General features: G+C 41.0%; 1 protein-coding gene across 11 annotated transcripts in view; it reads right to left on the bottom strand.

Moving 5' to 3' along the window:
• The window catches only part of FAT3 (FAT atypical cadherin 3), a 586875-nt gene that overhangs the window by 41762 nt on the left and 521575 nt on the right, over positions 1 to 23538 (bottom strand). For 10 of the 11 annotated variants that reach the window (XM_048842637.2, XM_075126639.1, XM_048842665.2 and 7 more), the window contains 4 exons: positions 23068 to 23265; positions 20040 to 20838; positions 8138 to 8272; positions 7007 to 7164 (listed from right to left, as the gene is read on the bottom strand). In XM_048842637.2, coding sequence (XP_048698594.2) covers positions 7007 to 7164; positions 8138 to 8272; positions 20040 to 20838; positions 23068 to 23265 — 1290 coding nt within the window. Of the gene's footprint in view, positions 1 to 7006; positions 7165 to 8137; positions 8273 to 15994; positions 16496 to 20039; positions 20839 to 23067; positions 23266 to 23538 lie in introns of those variants that run through there. The other variant, XM_075126648.1, reaches the window with a different exon arrangement.

Below are 23538 nucleotides of genomic sequence, written 5' to 3'. Positions count from 1 at the left end.
GACAGTTGGCAGAATGAGGATGATGCACTTACTCTTGTAGCCCTAGAGACCAGTGTTCAGATCTAGATTAGGTTACTGGTGAAAATAAGTTTGGTGGTTTCTGCTGGTCCCTACTGTATGCATTGCCATTCTATTTTGAATAGCCTCTGCACTGCAACCCAGAATGCTTTATCGCATTCTCTAAGCAGTATTTGTCCTCACCAGCCCCATTCTGGGACAGCTCTGTCCCAGTGTTTATCCCCCACACTTGAGTTCTCACAAAAGTCCCATAAAATATTAAAGCTAATACACTCCTTGACATTTCCCCATTCCTGACATTTTTTTCCCCATTTTGCTGGCTTTGGAAATCGAGGTAAAATATTTGGGACAAGGGCACAGGCTGAATTTTCAGCTACTGCCAACTTCCATATGTCCTACCACTTACAGCTTCTGATCCTGAGATTGGCCAGATTTGGACAGGCTGTAACTTTGAATGGGCCTGCTTCAATTCATGCTAGCAGATAATGGCTCTGAAGAGGCCGTTCCACTGTCCAGCACTCAGAGTGGGGGCACAGAGCTGGATAAGCTGACTCTATGCCACATAGGGACTCTCTTCAACTGCTTTACATGCAGGAGTGGAGCCTAGCAGAAGAAATGGGGCAGAGGACGAGGGGAAGGATTTGGCCTTATGAGTTTATCATGAACAACCCTTTATTTAAAAGCCCTTGACTAGACAAACCTGTAGGAGTCTGATGGAACTATACAGAATTGAAAATGTTTCTAACACAACAAATGTAACTGACAGAGTTAGAAATCTAAACTGTTGTCTTCTACTCCCAAAGGTCAATAAAGGAAAAGGCTGAGAGTTGTGTGTAAGAATAAGTCTGGATTCACCTTCCATTTCAAAGTCTTATCTCAGAGGGCTTAAAAATTGGCTATCGACAATTACTTTAAATTAAAAGCTGGCCTATTAAGCTATCAACTGAAGAGGAATCTTTTGATCATCAAGATGGCCCCTCAAACTACAGTTGTTGTTTTTAATTTAAGAAGTGGCAGTTTATCTTCCCCCATGCAATAATTAAAACACCCCAATTTTGTAGGAGCACTTTAGACAGGCAGTTTCAAATTTTGGCTTGACATGGTCTAAATACAAAATACAAAGGGGCGGGGGGGAGGAGGAGGAGAAGAAGTGCTTTGAAAAGTAGCCATCACAGGAGCAGTAAATACAGTTCTTTCCCTAAAGGCTTTTATTATGCTTACTATGGAGTCTATTCTCCTGCATATTATATACATATAACTCCCATAAGGCTCATTATACCCTGACAGGTCCATTATCGACATGCCTTTTACCGGTATCCACGTACCATGCTTTTCCAGTGATCTATCTAAATACAGCACTGTACACACACTCTTGGGACAAACATGACACAGTTTTTATCTGGGAGACGAACGTTTTAAAGGATCTAGAGTTTAAAAATACTTTACATATCTTCTGTTGTAGCTTGATCTTCTCTTTCTTTTCTTTTTTCATCTGTTTTATTCCTTCCCATTCATATGTTTATTAAATATTACAGCTCCTCTGTATGCTCTGAAATTTCACGTCCATTTCATTAAATGAAAAACACACACAAGGCAAGTCTTGGAGAGAGCAAGGATGGTCCAGGGGTTACAGCTCTAACCTAGGACTTGGGAGACCTGCACTCATGTCACCAGTAACAAACTGATAACTTAAACAGTTATAAGTCACCAGGGCCAGATGGTATTTACCCAAGAGTTCTGAAGGGACTCAAATATAATATTGCAGAACTGCTAACTGTGGTATGTAACCTGTCACTTATATCAGTCTCTGTACCAGATGACTGGAGAATAGCTAATAGGATGCCAATTTTTAAACAAGACTCCAGAGGCGATCCTGGCAATTAGAGGCCAGTAAGCCTAACTTCAGTGCCAGGCAAACTGTTTGAAAGGTCAGAATTATCAGCACGCTTTGTTGGGGAAGAATCAATACATCTTTTGTAAAGGGAAATCATGCCTCGTCAATCTATTAGAATCTTTGAGAGGATCAAAAAACTTGTGGACAAGGGGGATCCAGTGGATATAGTTACTTGGACTTTCACAAAATCTTTGACAAGGTCCCTCACCAAAGTAAGCTGTCCTGGGATAAGAGGGGATTAGGGATAGGGAACAGCCTCTATATGAGGAGAGATTAAAAAGAATGGGACTTTTTAGCTTGGAAAAGAGACAACTAAGTGGCCATATGATAGAGGTCTATAAAATCATGAATGGTGTGAAGAAAGAGAGTAAGGAAGTACTAGTTACCCCTGCACATAACACAAGAACCAGGGGTCACCCAAATGAAAGTAACAGGCAACAGGTTTAAAACAAGCAAAAGAAAGAACTACTTCATACAATGCACAGTCACCAGGAACTCATTGGCAGGGGATGTTGTGAAGGCCAAAAGTTCAATTGAGTTAAAAAAAGAATTAGATAAGTTGATGGAGGACAGATCCATCAACGGCTATTAGCCAAGATGATCAGGGATGCAACCCCATGCTCTGGGCCTCCTAAGTCTCTAACTGCCAGAAGCTGGGAATGGGCGACAGGGGATGGATCACTCGATGATTAGCTGTTCTGTTCATTCTCTCTGGGGCACCTGGCATTGGCCATTGTCAGAAGACAGGATACTGGGCTAGATGGACCATTGGTCTGACCTAGTATGGTTGCTCTTATGGCCCTGCTCTGCTACAGACTTCCTGTGTGACCGTGGTGCCTCTGTTTGCCATCTGGGAAATGGGGATAATAGCCCTACATTAAATACATTAAAGATTGTGAGTTGCTCAGATACAACAGGGATGGAGGCTATAAAGTACTTTAGAAAGACAAATGTGCAGACAGTTACAGTGCTTAATGTGCAAGGGAAGAAGGTGTCCTGCTCAAATTGCGACTTCAGCTGCAGTAGGCAAAGCAGGACCTACGTGCTATAAGTAAGAGGGTTGGGAGGGGCTGAGAGCACGAGGAGTCCTGGCCCCAGCCACCCCCTACTTGCTGGCTACAGAAGCTGGATAGACACACAGGGAGAAATAAACTGCTTCACAAAAACAGGTGAAGCAAGTTACTCCTTCCCCCAGAGCAGGCATTGAGTAAAGGAGAAATTGTTGCTCACTGAGTGACAATTCACCTCTCGTCTCCCCCTGGGGTAGCGCAGCAAGGTGCTGCCCCTTCCTTAGGACAGGCTGTCCAATCTAATTTTTGGTGCTGCATTGAGAGATATGGGGAAACAGAGCTAAAATTTTGTCTGAAGATGGTAAATGCTAGCAAGTGTTATGCAAATCAAATTAAAAGCTGATGCTCAAGTCCAGGGCCTGCAGATTCCCATGCAAATAGCTTTTACGCCTTTGGATCTAAATGGGATGACTAACGGTTTGCTGGTCCAGACCAGACTTCCACTCAGAACTGAGCCTCTGGTGCTACTTTTGCACATACAGCGAGGTGCAAGTTGCCCCATCCTGTGGTCGTACAGTCCGCGGGACCCCAGTGGAGACCCACTCTGATCAAATTAAAGAATGATGCTATAGCTTCACTGCAGGGCAGCCAGTGTTTCTTTAAAGTGGTAATTCCTGAACAGCTGAGTGCTTCCTACCTCAGAACACAACTTACCTTAAAGTCTCTCTCCTTATAGCTGCATGGGCTCTAATGTCAATATATATTTGGATACACGTACGTGCTCTAGCATACAAATATATAAAACTCATGAAATATGTGAAATAGGCAGAGATGTGCAGAGGTGCTTCGTAAGGGTGATGCAAATTGGTACATTTTGATTGTTTCATTCAATAAGCAAAATGAATATTATAAATTACATTAAAATATTAGCCTGGCAGAGGGGCTTGGATCTGTACATCAACACAGGTAATAAAATGATCAAATGGTTCTTCTCAAACCACCTTAGGCTTGCATAGTCCATCTGCAATCACATACCATGAATACAACATGATGCCTACTGATCTATCTAGGGAAATGTTTTGTTACATTTCAGGTTTATGTGTGTAAAATGGTATATTTAATACTGAAATATTACTTGCTTCAACTCTAGCAACACCTGGGATCACACCCAAGCTTCAATCTTATCCTGCATGAGGTGATGTTGTAATAATACGTTACAATGTATAAAATTCACTTAACTAAGCTGTGCAAAGTTTCACATTGACTGTCTGGACTAAAAAACATATGATCACCGTATACTATTCAACAGTTACATTTATTGCATGACAGGAAAGTCAGTCTTTATTTTTTTAATCTCTGATTTTATAAACCAAGCGGGACTTAAATGAGGATTCTCATCCAAAATGGCCTAATCTTGGTTAACCTTATTACTTTTCACTGATGGAATTACACGAGAGAAAGGAACGCGTGATGCAATTCTCTGCATGTGTAATCATTCCTAGGGAAAATGCAACTGAATGACATCTCATTTTGCTCCAACAGCTTAAAATCAGGAGGCATACATCTGAAATAATTTACTTTTAGAATGGCTGATGTCTCTAAATCAATGGATAAATTGCTTCATCTGAAACAACAAAATAAATAACACCCTTATTATATCAACGTACTATAACTAGTAAGCTTTGAACAGGATGGTAGACAAGCAGTTTGTTCAATTAAATTGATTATTCAGTGAAGAAGGACCCTGTGTTATGATTATGAAGCATTTCCATCCCTTGAGTTATCATAAACGTATGAGCTTCCAAAATTAAGCTGGTCACTTAAACATTAAAGACCTTATTGTGCTATCAATTTTTAAGTAGATATCGGTGGTGGTGGTGGTGGTGGTGAAGGCCTATTTCAAAATCAATGGTACAATATGCCTTAAATATCTCTTTTGGCCTCAAGAGAGTTTCACACAAAGCCCTAAAATTGGTAACATCAATATTGTTCCATTTTCTACCCTCATTTAGGGCTTGATTCTGTGAAGTGCTGAGCCACCTGGCTCTGATCCAGCAAAGCACCTAAGCATGTGCTTAAAACTTAGTATGTGTATAGTCTCAATGACTTCATGTGTATGAAAATAAACAAATGTTTCAGTGCTTTGTTGGATTGGGTCAGAGTGCTCTGCACACTGCGGGATCAATCCATTATCCCCTTCTTTGGAATAGCTCAGCAGATTTAACTTAATTGAAAGCAATACTCAAATCTTCTGAATAACAGTCTCACATTTAGAGACCTCTGTCTAGTCTATCAATCTTAGATACCCATATGACCGGCATTACCATAGTGTTTGAGTGGCTCACAATCTTTAATACTCACAACACCCATTTTACAGATAGCATCAATTTTTCAAAGGTGCCTAAGAGATTTAGGAGCCAAATCCCATTTTCACAATTGGCTTAGGAGTCTAATTCTCAAATGAGCTAAAGATGCTTTGAAAAATTTGGCCTAAGTGAATTGCCCAAGATGGCACAAAGTCCATGACAGAACAGCGAAAGGAATCCAAATCTCCATATCATACCCTAACCACTGGAGTATGCTTTCTCTCTATTTTAGGTTTTCTTAAGTGTCTGTCACCATAGTACCCAAGCCCCTGTTGGTAATGTTAACTAAATGTGTGATCCATTGAAATGACAGGCACTATATGAATGTGGGATTATCATCTGAGTATTGCATATGCATTACAGACAGGGCTAATTGAGCCATCTATTGTCAACGTTGCCTGACACTTCTCATCATAAGATCCTATTTTCAGTTTCTTACAACTTTACCAAACTTTAATTATTCAGGATGAAGTTTTATTTATGAGTGTCTGCTTCAGGTTGAATTTTTTGGGGAAACTTCATCCAAAATAGTTCAGCCATTTCCAAGAACGAGATTAGGAAAAAGACAGAATTTTTGTCCATGTTAAACTCTTATTTGGAAACCACTAGCACCCTCATATTTGAAAATTCAAGCAATGGCCTTTTTTACATCTCCAAACAATTAGGTCTCATACAAGCCTGAGCTGTGCTGATTTCCCTGCTCTCCTTGCCCCAGGTGAAAGGCACAATACTTGTACTCATGAAACATTTTTTGTATTTAAGCACAACAGCTAAAGAGATATTTGCTGTACACTAAAAATTGCTGTCACTGTTTTAAATTTACTTGAACATTCAAACAAACAAAAAAAAATAATCCAAAAATTGCAAACACAAATACAAAATGCTTTGTACCATTTCTTCCACTGCTGATTTACAGTACATGGGAAAGATACAATCGGTCACATTGTCTTCATTCAATGCCTTCGGGATTCCAGCAGAAGTATTATACATGGAGGCTGTTGGAACTGTTTATCCTTCTCTTTTAACCTGCTCTACAGAAATTTGGCCTTCCATAGAACCACACTTTAGGCAGTTCAGCAAAGAGTCAAAGTCATAGAGACTTCATTCAATACAGTAGGTATCTTCACCTACCCCCAGCCTTCTGGAAGAACAATCATAACTCTCTGATTCGATAAGCCACCTCATTCAAGCAGAGAAGCTTTTCTTAAAAAATAAAAAAAAAAAGTTTTTGAAATTAACTGTGATTCAGCGGTATGAAGGCTCATTTTCCAATCACACAGATGCAGAGGAAAAACAGCCTTTTCAACAAGTGTGGCTTAGAATACACAATCATCTGAATGGCCAGGTCTTACATCTCAAGTAGATCGGCTCTTGCGCCTAGTCACATAGAATCATAGAATATCAGGGTTGGAAGGGACCTCAGGAAGTCATCTAGTCCAACCCCCTGCTCAAAGCAGGACCAATCGATACAATGGTCATATAAGATAAAGCACCCAATGGTCCATATTCAAAGAATACTACTACTGCAATGCATATCAACCTGCTTTTTTGTTTGTTGTTTTTGTTGAAATTGCTGCTTTTCCCTGTTACCATGAAACAGATCAATCTTCATCTTCTCAATCCACAGCTGAAATGAGAACAACATTCCCCAAAGCAAGAGCCAATGAGAAAACATATAATCAAGAAAATAAGTGCAGGAAAGATAACATTTTAATTACCTTCAGAATTATACAGGGATTCGCTCTGGTGTACATTATAATCCCATTGCTTTGCAAGGTTCGTAGACGCAGAGCCAGCTTGAATTCTTCTTTCTTGCTATTTTCAGAAACCCGGTATTTGATGTAACTATTCCCAGCAAAACTAAGGGAAGTGTGCCCTGAAACAACCATTTTGAGAAGATACATATTCTTTTAATGTTCAGAAATGAGCAGAGACACATGAAATTATCCTACAATTGCAAATGAAGTTAGTTACAGAACACAGGTAGCTAACAAAGAAGAAACTTTTAAATAAAACCCACCGTTGACTGATTAAAAACTTGTCTCCATTGCAAACCACACACCACAGATTTGGGGAGAAATCTAATAATTTATAATTATAATTTCCTAATAAGGGGGAAAATCCAGCTCACCATTCTCAGACAGGAAGCCTTATTGACTTCATTGGAACTACTGGCAGGTGTAAGGTGAGAAGGATTTAGCTCTAGCAGAGCACCAGAAATCAGAATTTGCTGGGGAATCTGCACCCTCTGTTAGCATCAGGATATTTCTGACTCCGAGTCCTACTCAAAGCCCATTGAAGTCAATGGAAATGGTCTGCTTGACTTTGCATTAGGACCCTGGTGCCTTGGTGGTTAACATAAATTGAACAAAATGTACGAAGTTCCTGAAATGTTTTTTTCAAGATACCATGGTATTTTTATCACAAAAATTACAAACTTTATGAATGTTAATAACAAGTAAAACCTTGAATTAATATCTCCTAAAGGATCCCAAAGTGCTTTGCCGCTAGCAGGGCAGTATTCAAGGACAGCAGTTCTCTAGAAAGAACTGTCTTCTCAAAAGTCCCATGTTTTACTGATTTGGGGCACCATCCTGATCAGATTCAGTCAATGGGAGTTTTGTTTGTAGAAGCAGAATCGGGTATATATGCAGTACCAGGTTTGGACAACCAGTTTCTTTTACAACACTCATAAGTAAATGAGTGAGACCAGATCCTGAGAGGTGTGCATACACAACTCCCATTGACTTCAATAGCAACTCTCCATATTATGATACAACGGCCGCACTTCTTATATAAAAATCACACTTTTAAGTATTTCCTGGTTACTCTTTTGGGGGAATCTGCACCTGAACATTCTCCGAGCTTCCCTGGTGGGCACTGGCAGATGAATGGCCTTCGACTAGCTTCGTACCCCACACACTGCATGTCCCCTGGACATGGCTTCTCCATACAGGGATCGCTGGACCCAGGACACAGCCCTCCTGTGACCAATTGAAACATGCTGTTAAGAATACGTCAAACATGCACCTTGGCAACAGGAAGCAGAAAGAGACTTAAAAATTGTAACAGAATTTAAATCTAGATTGTAAACTCTTTGGGTCACAGATGTCTTTTAAATAAGTGTGCGTACTGTGCCTAGCATAATGGGGTGCTGGTCCTTGAGTGGGTGCTTAGGTGCTGCTATAAGACAAATCAATAAATAATAATAATAAACAATTATGACCAATTGACTGGTGTCATGATGGCTTTGCCAGTGTTTTCGTTCCAAACCCCCTCTCTGAAGGGGATATAGAGCTGACCCATGAAACACATTACTAGGGGCTACAACCTTCTTTTGCCTTGCCTTAAGTTGGGAGAATTCTGTGCAGGCAGGAAGGACAGCCACGCCCAGGCTGCACAGTGTAAGGAGAGCTCCTTGTGCAGGTGGTACTGCAATGTCCTCATGCTCCACAATGGCATGCTGATCCTTCCAGAAGGGGAAAGCAATCCCATAAAGCTGGACACACTGCTAGGCACCACAAATCCTGCTCCCTCCCTCCCTCCCAAATTGGGCTGCATAAACTACACTGCATCTGGGATCCTGGACAGAAAAGGAGGAATGGACAGGATTTTTCTGTCTTTGAAGCTACATATTATCCTGCAACGGATTCAGGGTGGAGATTTTTTTTTTAAATTTAAAAAATAATCGGATGGGTTATTTTAAATGATATATTTTTAAGACAGGAGAAGTTTAACACTCTAAATAGCTAGCTTCAATTTACAGACTTAAATTGGGCAAAATAATCCTTAAAATACTCAAACTGTATTTAGTGGCATATGTAAACGGGTTAAAATTACTTAAACTTTGAAAAGCCCTGACAGCTGATGTACCGTCAGTACTTTCATAAGGATTCTGACTAGGTTTGCCAACCCGGGACACAATTTTGGTTTGACCTCTATCCATGAAGATCTCCCGCTGCCTGCAAAGGGTAGTCTGGAGGAAGAACTGAGTCCCCGAGGTGTAAACCTTGATTAAAATCTTTCCTTACAACACAGGCACTGCAAGCACTTCAAAAAATCCCTAAATATGTTAACACCCAACAAATTCAGATGGCTGCTAAGGGCTTGATTTAAAGCTAATGGAAGTCAATGGAAAGTTCCCATTTAATTTAATGGATTCTGGATCGGGACCTTATTTTGTCTTTTTAAAAGCCCTTAAAATACATATATATTTAAATTACCTCAGTCTGGAAAGGCCTGTAAACCACAATACAAACGACCACACAGCCTCTGAGGGAGCCACTGAAGCTCAACATATCAATCCTCAAATGCTTCTAGAAAGAGAGACTTTCTTTTTAGACACCACAAAGAAATGTAAAGGAAATTAACATGCACTGGGCCAAGTTCTGCCCTTGGATGAGTTTGTGGGACTTCTAGTGAAATACATGTGGTTGTGCACAGACTTGGAAAATGGCACGCCTGCCTATGCTTGGGATTTATTTGCTTCTGTTGATTTGTATTTAGGGCTTGAACAGAGAGAGGGCCAGTGGTAGAGGATGGATAGGGTTAGCACTTCCTTGTCTGTCAAACTTAAATTAAAATCTGCTCTGAGATGTATAAGGACAGGAGAGTCCCCCCTTACTGAATATTTGCTGTTCCTGCTTTGTGTCACAACCTTAATGCAATTTGAATGTGGGGTTTTTTTTTAGTGCATGTATTTTATTTACAGTGTATAAAGAAAGTAATGAACTTGTAACAGAGCAATCCCCTCCTACCCCTTGCAGTTATGAAAGAGACAACGTTACTAACACACTTCTGTACAAGCCAAGCAGGGCTCAGACTAAGCATAGCTCAAGTTACCTGTCACTGTAGGTATTTTCTGGAAACAGACAACTTATTACTGTAGGTTTCAAAGTGGAGATGGTCTGCCTATAAATATGGCAGAGACTATAAATGTCTATGCTTGGTGAGCAACACAGTCAGTTTAATCTTTTTACACCTCCCCTCCTTTGTCAAACATTTGTTTGAGATGTCTGTGCAGGAAATGAGCACTGATGTAAAATGATACATGGCAATCATTATTAATCAGTGTAATAGGGTATATTAACATGCATAATAACGAAGCAGAGCTCTGTGTAAGCACAAAAGCATGCCTCTTTCACCGTCAGAAATTGGTCCAATAAAAGATCTTATTTCGCCCACTTCGCCTCTCATGAATAATACTAGTGATATACTATCACATTTCAACTCCTATCGATACTAATAGGGATGACATCAACAGGCTTCTATGGAAATTTAATTTAATAGGGTTCTATAGAAAATATTATAAAACGACAGAATTTAACGGAGAATGAGATATTTTCCATAGGTGTTTTTGGGTGTCTGTTTTCTTTTTAAGAAACAACAATCCTATAGAATTCTATAGCAGGGACATAATTCTCTAGAGAATGGCAAAAATGTTCCATAGAAAGGTTATAATTTACTGTTTAATTCCATCAGCTATATCAATACATTCTTATTAGGTGTATGCTCTATCTGCACAGTACATCTGTTCTTTCAACGCACTTAAACCTTTTGTAAGGTAGTAATTTAAGTGAGCCTCTCTGTAGTTGACAAATAGACAAGTCACTTGGGCAAAAACCCCAGAGCTTGTGAATATGCTGAACTGCTGAGATTTCAGAATGTGGCATTGCACATTTTCACAACCCTTTAACCTTTGATTAAAATCTCTGACATTAAGCAATAAATCAATACTTGACTTCTCTATCACTCTCTGCCACTTTTTAGCTGATTCTAACTCTTGATTTGTGGTTCAGATTCATCATTCCATGGTTCAAAAGTATATGGAAAGAATCTAATATATTTATTATCACTGTGAAGATGTAAGCTTACGCTGGCAGACCACGAATAGTTTTTTTAGATAAACTACAAGAAAATCAACTTTGTATTCATCCTGTGGATTTCACAGCTGTGACAGAAGTTTTAAAATATTCAAACCTGGGAGAAGAAATGTTTTATGCCTATCTGTATGATTATAAGTGCATAAGCTACAAATCATGCACTGCTGTATTGCATTGTTTTGGCTAATGTGCATGTTCAGGCTGATTTCATAACTGCCCTGAGTAAAACTGTAAAATAATTCACGGATATGTTATCCATTGTCAAAGATTTACAGCCAGAGTTGAAATACAATAATTTAGTTGTCACATTTCCACTCTGAAGTCCAGCATTTTTACCATTCTTTGTTCTTTCCAAAAGAGATTCAACGATATGGATTAGGATTGATTTTCTTTCCCCTAGGCAAGTCCTGAAAATCCATGGCATTCCCATGTAACTCACATTACTATTAATAAATTTGTTTCCAAGAAGGTATTGCATAGAAACATGGGGTTAGGGTCAACCAGTAATGGACAGGAAATTTTGGGAGGGGTCTGCCTGATTTTGACAGATAATCTCTGTTTATTGCTCTAGAAAGAGGTGGAACTACTCCAAGATCCCTGCCAGTATGATGAAGAGGAAAATACTTTCTCATTTCTAAATGTGGCAATTACTTCATCCCTGTACATATAAGCAGGAATCACCCAGAACCATGCAATTCCATTTGCAGTGTTGCCAAGTCTTGGTGATTTGTGTTTTTCTGAAAGCCCCAGCTCCTGGATACATGTGATTATCTAAAAAAATCTCAGATTTCATTTTAAAAAGTAAACGTTTAACTTTCTTGGTTGCAGAGAAAAAATTGAAAGTGACTCCTAAAGGCTAACAATACCAAGGCAAATAAAAAGAACCCCAAACTTATTATTGTAAAAAAAAAAAAACTTAAATTTTTTAAGACAATCTTATGATTTTTTGGTGGGGGGGTCTGACTCATAATTTTTGAATGCTTGGGTTGGCCATACTGCAATTGTACTCTTGGACTAGGGTGATCAGGCATCTTAGTCTGTTCTAATGTAACTGGGAATTTGTCCTGGTGTTAGTGGAACTGGCTGGGATACCTGACCACCTCTGCTGGCTCCAAATTCTCCCCAGCTCCTTCCAGTCTGTAGCAATTCCCACTCTGCCTGTCTCTACTTGCCTCACACTCCTCTGGGCCTCATTCCTCATATTTTATACCAGCTCTCTGCAACATCCCCTACCTCAATGCTCTATCAACAGCAGCTTCTCCTCATTGATCGCACTATGTAGTACCATAAGGGAATCCCATCTCCTCTACAACCCAGTGACAATTCCTTTCTTCCTCTTAAAAATCACACCCCTTTCACTCCAGGGCCAAGTCTCTCTCAAACCACAGCTCTTCTAAAATCTGAGCCACATGGATTCTGCTGATACCTTGTGGGGCACAGAATTCCAAAGGTTGATTACCCTGAAAAAAGTCTGACCTTGCAAGTAATCTATACTTCAGTGGCTCAAAAGCACGTGGTTCAAAGAGCAATGGACTACAGTCAACTTTTTCCAACCTTGGGTGATGCACTGGCTTCAAAGGCAGCGTACATGTTTTAGGGGAGAGACCTCAGTATTAATGCAAAAATGATATTAATTATCTCATAACAACTTATTTTTTATTAGGTCATTACAAACGTTCATGGAGGATAAGTCTATCAATGGCTATTAGCCAGGGGTGAAAGTAACTTAAAGGATTTACCGGTACTCTGGAGTCCTGATGAGGGGGTGGGGCCTCAACTGGAAGAGGCGGGGCCTTTAAATCCCCAGGCTCTTTAAATCAGGATTTAAAGGGCCTGGGGCTAGGTCTGTGGGAGCAGCAGCTGGGAGCCCCGGGCCCTTTAAATCACACCCTCAGCTCCCAGCTGCAGAGGCAACTGAGAGCCCTGGGATTCGGGGGTGATTTAAAGGGGGCTATTTAAAGGGTCTGGGGCCACCGCTACCGCCCCAGCCCTTTAACTTGCCACTGGAGCCCCGCTGCTGCTACCCCAGGGCTCTGGCAACAAGGCTCCAGGAACAATTTAAAGGGCCTGGGCCAGATTAACTTTTTGGGGGCCTGGCACCAAACATATCTGAGGGCCCCCCTGGGGAAAGAAGAGACCAGGGGCAAGAACACAGCTGGGCATGGTGGTGGTGGGGGGGAAGGATTGGTCCCCAGCTGGAGTGAGGCAGGGGCCGGGGCAAGATTAGCACATTGAGGCATGGGGGGAGAATTAGTCCCTGCTGACTGGAGCAAGGCAGGGGCTGGGGGCAAAAACACAGTGGGGCGGGAGCTAGGGTTGGTCCTTGGAGCAAGGGAGGGTCTGGGGTTAAACTGCAAGGGCAGCAGGGCTGGGGAGGGGGTAAACAGGATCCCCCACACATACCCCTGCCCACATAGAGTGGGTACCTAACTTCTCCCCGGTTCTAGCACATTCTCTTTGTCTCTCTCTGCACCAAGCTGAGGGTGGGGGTGCACTGAGAACAGGGCAGGGGATGCAAGGTCTGGGAGGGAGTTAGGGTGCAGGAGCAGGCTGGGGGTTGCAGGGTCTGTCCTAGAATGAGGGAGGGGGCTCAGGGTTGGGGCAGGAGGTTGGGGTGTGGAGCGCTTACCTGGGGCAGCTCCCATTCGGTGCAAGGGGTGCAGGTGGGTATGTGGGGTGGGGGAGGGTGCCGGAGCTCCCATTTGGTGCTCAGGGTAGGGGTGGAGATGTGGAGGGGTGCAGGAGTCAGGGCATGGGGTGTGGAAGGGTGCAGAAGTCAGGGCAGAGGGCTGGGGGTGTGGGCTGGGGTCGTGGGGCGTGTGAGGGGGGTGCAGGAGTCAGGGCAGAGGGCTGGGGGTGTGGGCTGGGGTCGCTCCCTGCCCTGAGCGGCTCATGGCAGGGGGTATGCCCTGATTCCACCCCCTTCCCCAAGGCCCCACCCCTGCCTCTTCTCTGCTTCCTCATGCCAGCAAACAGCTGATCGGCAGCAGGGAGAGAGAGTGAGAGGGGGCGGGGGAACGCAGCACACTGGGGGAAGAAGAGGGGGAGGGGGAAGCTGGGCTGCCAGCGGAGCCTGCCCTGCAGCAGCAGAACAGAGCCCCGGGAGAAGGCAGCACCAAGCTTCTGCCCCCATAGGAGAGAACGGGGGGCGGAGAAGAGCGTCCAGGGCCCCTTCTGAGAATGGGCCCTTTAAATAGCTGCTGGAGCCCCACCGCCGCTACCCCAGGGCTCTGGCAGCGGGGCTCTGGTGGAAATTTAAAGGGCCTGGGGCTCCAGCCGCTGCTGGGAGCCCCAGGCCCTTTCAGTTGTCGCCTGGGGAAGCCGGTCCGCCCCGGTACGGCACACCGACTCTTGCCGGTATGCCGTACCGGGGCGTACCGGCTTACTTGCACCTCTGCTATTAGCCAGGATGGACAGGGATGGTGTCCCTAACCTCTGTTTGCCAGAAGCTGGGAATGGGCGACGGGGTGGATCACTTGATGATCACCTGTTCCGTTCATTCCCTCTGGGGCACCTGGCATTGGTCATTGTTGGAAGACAGAATAGTAGGCTAGACGGACCTTTGGTCTGACCCAGTGTGGCCGTTCTCATGTTCTTAAACTTGTTTACATGTTTACTGAATATTAAGATATAACTACAAATATGTTATAGCCAGGATGCTTGGAAATATAACAATACACATGTTTACCTAGTTATGTTACAAAATGTTAAAGCTAATCAAAGAAATTCAGGAAGATTTCTACTCCTATTTCCCAAGGACAAGCAAACATCAAGATGACAAACCATGTAAAACATTCATGTTTTAGGAAGAAACCTGAATATGACTGGAATGTAGGGTGTGTTACCAGAGCGATACATCTAGGTACCGTGGGGGTTCTACCAACCTCCACCCTCTTGCAAGAAAACTTACTTGTGTTCTTAAAACCTTCAGAGAAAAACATGTTGTTGGAGATGTTTTAAACTTTTGTTTATTTCTTAAATGTTGAAATTGCAAACACCTTTGGAGATGTATGTTTGCAAAGATATCTAAATGTAGGAATAGTAAGATGTTTAATATACAAATATAGCAAGGTCATTTGATGCTATAACTGTGTACTAATATAAGAAGCTATTTAAGTATAGAATATTCATATTAATAGGATGCTAATTAATCATCTCTTCTAAAACTATGACAAGAATCAACACATTTTTATATTATTTAAGTTGTAAAAAAAAACTTTCTAAAGGTTATTTAATTTTAAAAGACTGTTTGGAGAACTGAAATCTTTTATATAAAGAACATGAGTGTTTGGACTGTTTCAAAACAGAATTTCATTTTCTAGTAAAGTTGAAAGAATATCTCAGAAGATGGATCAAATAAAAAGAAACAGTTAAAACTAGCTTTGACAGTTATCTGATGCTTTCGTCCACAAGAAGAACAAAGGCGATGAAAGAAACGTTGCATATTTATTAAACAGATTGTATATTCAGGAGCTGAAGGTGTCACCTAAGCCAAACCTGAAGACATCAAGCCAATGAAAAGGTGACAGCAACCAACTTTGAATCTTCAACAAGCCTATGTCTTTTCCCGTAAATTTCCTAAAAATCGGAAGGTGATGCATATAAAAGAGTCAAAGTGAGCACCTCTCATACACACACTCCCTGCTATTCTGCTTAGACAGCAAACACTCCACAACTTATGCTGTGTATCTCTACAAGCTAGCTGCCACAGACAATTGAGAAAAACAGAAAAGACTCAAGAAGAAACCAACCCAAGGAAGACCTCCCCAAACTTCAACATGCACAGGTGAGAGAAGTTAACTAAAACACTGACAACGGATTAGATTTCAATTCATATAATGATTTTATTGGGATACTGAAATGCTATTGTAACATAAAATATTAATAGTTTCTCCTGATAATCACCAGCTGGTTAGGCCATGTATTGCTGGAGAGAAGATGGGATAAACATTGGTAATCAGAGAAATAGTGGGATTTAATTACACTTAGGATTCTTAATATTTGTAATTGCCCTGTTTTAAGATAGCTTCTTTTAATTAACTAATTTCAATATTTCCTTTGATTTCAGAGGATTTACTTAAGATTGCTTACTTTGCCAACTACAAACTGCTTAGTTATTAACAACAACCAGACATGCTTCACTTGCCCTTAAACACATTATTTTGCCTGTTTACCCACAGTTTTAAGTATCTAATAAGATACTAAAACTGAATTTACAATAATTTTGGATAATAATATACTTTGTCTTAACTTACCAAAAAACAAAAAGCACCCCACCATCGCCCAGGGAATCCATTCTCAAAGGTGAAATCTCTGCTACAAGACCTCCATAGAACAATATAATATAGGAGAGATTGTAATGGAAGTATCAGTATTGTTATATCTGTTCTCTCATTTGTGTTATTTAATTTAATACTTTCTCTTTCTTTTTTCACTAGTAAAATGACCACAATTAATAACTGATTATTTTGCTTGGTCTTAATCATGGTATCTCCTAAGACACATAAAAGAACCTCTGTGACTAAGTAGGGGGAGTCACACCCATAATATGGCAATAAAAGAAACAATTAGTAAGAGATGGCCTACCCTTTCTCTAAACTAAGTATTTTTAGTAACATTTACAATAAAATTACATGGCGCCCAACAATTAAAATGACCCCCCATACCACACAATGTGTTCGGCACCTTGGAAAAATCAGACCACTTTTATTTAATGCCTAAGCGCAGACTGGATGGGAAGATACTATCCCCCTCTCTCACTCAGCCTTCTTAGCTGTACTACCATGATGGCTTACAAGGGGCAGGATCTGTGTGTAGGCTTTATGGGAGTCAGTTGGTCTTTTGGAGGAATTTGAATGAGCAGAGAGTGGGAGTCTGGCACACTGGTATTGGGACTTGAGTTCAATGGTCAGGACTGGACGCATCGGACCCGGTCATGAGAGGTATCGAGGACCTGTTAGCGGGTGCGGTGCACTCTCAACTTCTACAATGGGACCTGAGGGGGCACAGCTCCTCTAAAAATTGGGCCCCTTTTTTTATTTATTAGTGGCAGAGGATCACAGTGCTTTATATTCAGATATTTCTGCCTTCCTGCAGAATGTACCAGGTATAGCTCCAAAAGACCTAAAGCTTAGATTCCTTCTTTCCTCCCATGAATTTAGATTTTGGTACAAGACAGAATAATCTATTCCTGTTACACTGTAGAAGAAGCCATATGCACTCTAATATAGATGTGTGAGTTTTCACTTCCACACAACACTTTTGGGGACAGTGTTCACAAGGCTCCTGAATGATTACATCGGAACCATATTCGATCCTCTTCCCTAACACACACATTTTTGTAACCCATGTTTTCAAAAACTGTCGAGTGTAGTGCAAATTATGCTCCTCATAGAAGTTCCTTAACAGGGGCTAGAAATGGGAGTGTGAGCAAGACTGTATGAACAAATCAGTTCCAACAAAACTAACCAACTTTCCCCCCGTGAATCTTTGTCCTAAAACTAAACTCAGACCAAATCTTTACTTAGTTTTTTTTTTAAAGGATAATGTAACATGAAGTATCATTTTTGCCTCTGAAATACCAAAATACCATGGGAATGGCTGTTTATTCCAGTACTTTTCACATGACTGGATGCAAAAATGCCAGAAATCTCAGGAGTTAGCCTGTTATTGCAAGATTTTTTAGTTATTGACTCTAAAGGTTCAGGCTGAAGCGTCTGAACTTTGGGGCGTTATCCTACCTGAAGTGAGCTGCTGAATCTTTAGAGGTTCACAAGTTACCTGCTTTAATAGTCTCTCAGCATTCTGGTGTTAGATAACTCCGTTTGCTCATGAAGGTAATCTAGGTTATGCACAGCTGGCATGCATAATTTGTGCATATTTGTGACATCTGGCAGTGGGAACTACGTTCCAAGTCTGATACATATTTCAAGAATGTGTGAATTAGCTCAAACTCAGGCTTCCTGGGTTATAACTGAATCTGATCAGTGAAAACATATGCAATATTTTAATAGGTTTGTCATTCTTCAATCTATCAATATTTATTTGGCTAGATCATTAAACTACTCTAGGAACAAATATAGTAGAACACTGATTCTGCTGAATGTGTCTTGCCAAAGCTATCATGTTAAAGGAACCATGAGGAAATCCATCCTAGTATTTTGTGTACTATTTTTCCACTTGCTATATTTATATGCACATAAATATGCAGATACACATTCATTATGGTTTATCATACAGAATACACACATACACACTTCTGAGGAAAGACTGATTAAAAGAACTATCTATGATTTGCTTTAACAAAAACTAAAGAGAGTGAGGCACGTTAATTTTCTACAAGTATCTGAAGGGAGCAAATGCCACTGACCAAGGTTAACTGCTTTGGGTGGTAAACAAAGGGTATAATTAGCAACAATGGAATGAAAATAAGAATGGGAACATGTAAACTGAATATCAGGAGAAAATTGCTGTCAGTGAGATCTATCAGTCTCCCAAGATAGGTATGGATTCCCCATTGATTGGTACATTTAAAACTAGACTGGACAAAGATACAGTTTCAAGACAGTACAGAATATACTGTACGTAATAGTCCTGCACTGGCCTAGGGGCTTGGCTAGATGATATGATAGCACCGTCTATTCTATGGAAGTCTCTATTGCACAGCTTTTGTATAGCTAATAATAGCAGGGACTGTAACATACATCTAAAGCTGTTTGAAACACTTAACACTATCATTTAACAATTAGCCCTTAAATGTGAATAAAAGATCTCAACTCCAATATTCTTATCTTCTCACGTTCGCTGAACTATCAGGGCCCTATTATCTCCCCTCTGCAGGACTCAAGTGACTCCAGCTGAAGTTCCATGCATTGGGGCCTGACCCAATCCCCCCTGAAGTCCATGGTAAGACACTTATTGACTTTAACAGGAGCAAGAGCAAACCCTTAAGGAGGCTAGGTTGTCACACTGAAGATCTGCCATACAGTTCTGAGAGCAAAATGTGGTGCACAGTCTTTATGGGCCGAATTCTTTGCTAAACTGTCACAGCCTCATTGACTTCACAGGAGTTTTGTCCATTGACACCAGCAGAAAACAAAGTCCCGTCTCTCTGTGTATGTTTACGAGAAGGGAGGTTTACATGTATTGATTTTACAGCAGCTTCTTATTTCACTCTTGAGCAAAGTGGAATGAGGAACAGAAAACCGCGCAAACAGAAGGAACAGGTCTATTATTATAAGTGCTTGAGGTTTTTTACCTAGTACACAGAAGCAGAAGGAAGATGGGCAACCTAGTGAATATGTTGGCCATTCCCATATGAAATCCCTTCAAAACAGCGGAACAATTTCATGAACCAGTGCCACTGCTGGGAGCTCCAGGCCCTTTAAATTGCCCCCTGGGGAAGCCGGGCTGTCCCAGTACGGTGCACCGGCTCTTGCCAGTATGCCATACCGGGGCGTACCGGCTTACTTTCACCTCTGGTTAAAGATCATTCTCACTTTCAAAACGCTGGGTGCAGTCGCTAAATACTGACTGGCCAGTTTCTGACATGACCACACTTTATGTACTATTCAGTACTGTTACAGATTGGGTGGCAAACCACAGCAGAAGGTTTGTTGATGGCTCTGATTACCATGCCTCCAGCAAAGTGGCCTTTGGTCACAGAAGGTGAAAGTTCACCATCTTCCATTTACATAAATAAACGTGAACAATTCTTAACCACCCTCAGAAATCAATTCCCACCATACATTTGCCACATGCTCTTTAACTAAATGAATTGAACTGCCCCTTCCAATCTGCATCAGAGAAACAAAAACTATCCTAACCCATAATGTGGAAAGATTGAAGGTGAAGAGGGAGTCATACTCACCATTACATGTGCAGCGTACATTTCTGTAGAAACGGGGACACACAAAACTAATTCGCGCTGTGCTATAGGTCATCAGGGAATGGGAATCAATAGACAGGCTTTGTTCGCAGTGCTGCTCCTGACAATCTAGTCCAGAACAATTCTTCTCCAAGATAGCTGAGATGTGAATCACATTTTCTAAGTGTCTCCTTGCATTGGTAAGCTTCTGAATCAAATAAGCAGGCTTATAGAATCCACTGTTGTGCATCTGAACTGCAAACAGCATGTCAAGCTGATTGGTGCCTGCCACAGGCTGAATGCTGATAATGTGCAGGCTATCTTGTTTCTGCGAGAGCACAGCATTTCGCAAGGTGCGCCTGAACCCATGCATGTGGAGCCCCACAAAATCTTCAGGGGAAACGTTCTCAAATCGGATGGTGACCGTGTTCTGCAGCATTTCTTGTATCAGCTGTTCCATGTGGACTATAACATCAATGGGCACTTGGAACCGACCATCGCTAACTGACACGTTCAGCGTGTACTTGCCGTTATCTAGCCCTCCCAGGGCAATGATCTTGCCATCATGGCTGCTAACCTTGAACAGACTTTTCTGCTCTGACTTCAGGGTATAAGTGAGAACGTCATACATATCTTGATCTGTGGCATGAATCTTTCCAATGACACCCCCTGGAAAGTCATCTTCCATGGTGACTATAAAAATCTCCAGTGGAATGGCTGTTGGTTTGTGAATGCTTTCTTCAATGACCCGCACTTGGATGTAACTGTGGGATACCTGTTGGGGCTTCCCAGAATCTTTAGCCTAATTTAATTTGGAAAGAACAAGCACACGCATAAATCACAGTCAATAGTAACAAATCCTCACTCTTCCTCCTCCTCCCTACTACTATATTTATAAAGCCTGTCATCCTGACACTCTTTTCAAAGTACTTTACTAACTATATTCATAAAGGAACTTGGCCCCACATTGCAATGCTGCCACCTCTGATGTGGAATACAAAAACACCTTAGGGAAATGAAGAAAACTGTATCTAAATGAACTGCAGGGGGAAACATATAGGCAGACTGAAATACGACCAGAATACCACAGACAGAACTTGTACTCCGGTATTACATCAATTACCACAAATGCTCAGGTTTTTTATTTTAGTCTCAAATTCCCATTTGAATGATGGCCCCTCCTGCACATCTGATGGAGCTTTGGTTCAGTACTGACTCAAAGAAGAGAGTGCAACCTACTTAATCATCAAGAATGCTTTCTGCAGCAGCTGGGCATGCTTCAGAAGTTTCTGATCCACCTTGACCCTGCTTAGCTTATGAGGATCTTAGAAAGTTAGGGTTGGTGTTTTTAATACTGCTTTCTGTATTGCTTTACCTAAATCACTCAAGAAACATGCTTGAAATAAAGAAAATTTATCACCCTCCAAAGATGAAATAAGATGCATGTTCTATTACTAACAATAAAATATGAGAGTAGAACTGAGCTTGGACAGCTGACTCTGTGACCCAGAGCACATATGATAGCATCATTTTCACTTTTTAGAGAGAGCAATAGAGCAGGTCTGACAAAAAACTCAAGGCCTTCCTGACAGAAGGCTATGCAAACTTGGATCAATGTCCTTTTTGTGCAGTAATAAAAATGCTCCATTCAGCTCACTATTAAGATTTACTACTCACTCTGAAGGAGAACAGAACAAAAGAACATAGACCTGCCACTTGATCCGAAGAACTTTATTGGAGAATTGAATGTGGTTATAAAAATCAACAAGGAAAAAGAAAAAAATATAGAATGCTAATAAGAATTATATATACACCTTCAGTAGGAGCAGTGTGTGCTGAGCACCTCTGAAAATCACTCCTCCTCACCCTGAATAGGGCTGGAAAGCCAAAAAGGTCATTTTGTTGACCTGTCCCTCCTCCAAATTTAATGTTAATAAAAACTACAAAGGAGGACTGGTGGTAGAGTGGAGAGAGAGAGGCTCTTCCTTCAGCTGCCCTGAACTGTCAGGTATGCTGGTGGGGTCCAAACACTCCAAATAACATTAAAAATGTTTTAATTGTAGAAGCCCTTAAATAAGAAAGGAATGCGAAGGGTCCATTAAGCCTCCAAAAGTCAACCACAATATTTTTCTATATATTTTGATACATTTTAGAATATGATGTCTATCTTTTACTCCATTTATATCACAGTCACAGGTACATAGCTAAAATTGCAACCACATTTCCATTACATATGCTATTTATAGCCTCACCAGAACTTTGCTTAGGAAAATTAGTTTGGCCTAAAAATTGGCAGTTTTATAATAAAGGCTAGGGAAAGGGTTTTTTTATTCCTATAAGGCTTGAGAATAAAATTGGTTTCAGTGCTTATGAGTTTTAGGCTTGCTGCAGAATGACACCCAACTGTTTTCCCCCTGTAAATCATGAAGAGAAGCAGACAATGTACTTTTGAGTTAGACGTCACAAAAATTACTCTGGTTATGAAGCTCCTCGGTAGTGACTTCTATTAGCAGCTCTCTTTTCATCTCCCTTCTAAACTAAACAAACCTGGAAAATTTTCATGAGTTCTTGGTCTGTTTTGGAAAATGTATTACTACATTTATGGACTTAGGAACCAGTGTGATTTCCTTCCCTATAACAATATTTTGTTGTGTGTTTATATGTGCAGAAGGTATTTTTTTCCTGGATATTCTATTCCCCTACTTTCCTTCCTGAGCTTTATAAAAAAATAAATGAAAATCTTAAATCATACGCTTGCTACTCACAAATCCCATTCCATACAAATAAAATTGGTAAGGTGGCTGGTTACCTATTTATATTTATATGAAATTGGGTTTGTGAGCAGTGAAGGAAATGTACTGTTTTGTGCACTGTACGTTGCAATGCACTATATTGACTAACTGAATAAAATCAATTAAAAACAAAACAAACAGACAACATAAAAACATAAAACATAAAAATAGTGGCAAAAATGACATGACACTAAGAGAATTTTCTTGGTTTGTGCTGATATGCAATAATAAGGCCATACCTGCACACAGAGCATATATTCAGTTGCTACCATGTGCTTGAAGATAACTGCAGATCTCAAAACTCCATGTGGGTCCAACATAAATTCCTCCTCTTCATTGCCAGTCAGAATGGTAAAGGTAAACGGGGGGCCATTGTGAAAAGAATCGTTGTCTGTCACTACCAGCTGCAAAATGCTTGTGCCCACTGGCTTATTCTCCTTTATGCATATACACAGTGTATAAAGAGAAATTACAATGACGTATCTCACCATATTGTTAAAATAACATTCAGAATACACAGGAAAATGGTTTTTCCACAGCAGTTCCCCATAGTTTTTACATTCCACCCCATTGTGCTCCAGTTACACACATGGAACACGATTCACTTGGCAGGAAGCACAGAGGTGACTGAGAGCAGAATTTGACAGAGATTCTCTAGTGAGGAGTCCAGATTTTGGGCCTTTTTTTTTTTTTTAACCACCACTGTATCT

The sequence above is a fragment of the Caretta caretta genome, chromosome 1 (assembly GCF_965140235.1).
Source record: "Caretta caretta isolate rCarCar2 chromosome 1, rCarCar1.hap1, whole genome shotgun sequence".
NCBI classification, from domain to species: Eukaryota; Metazoa; Chordata; order Testudines; family Cheloniidae; genus Caretta; species Caretta caretta.
The sequence above is the reverse complement of the archived record's forward strand: the minus strand, read 5'-3'. Positions and strand labels throughout refer to the sequence as shown.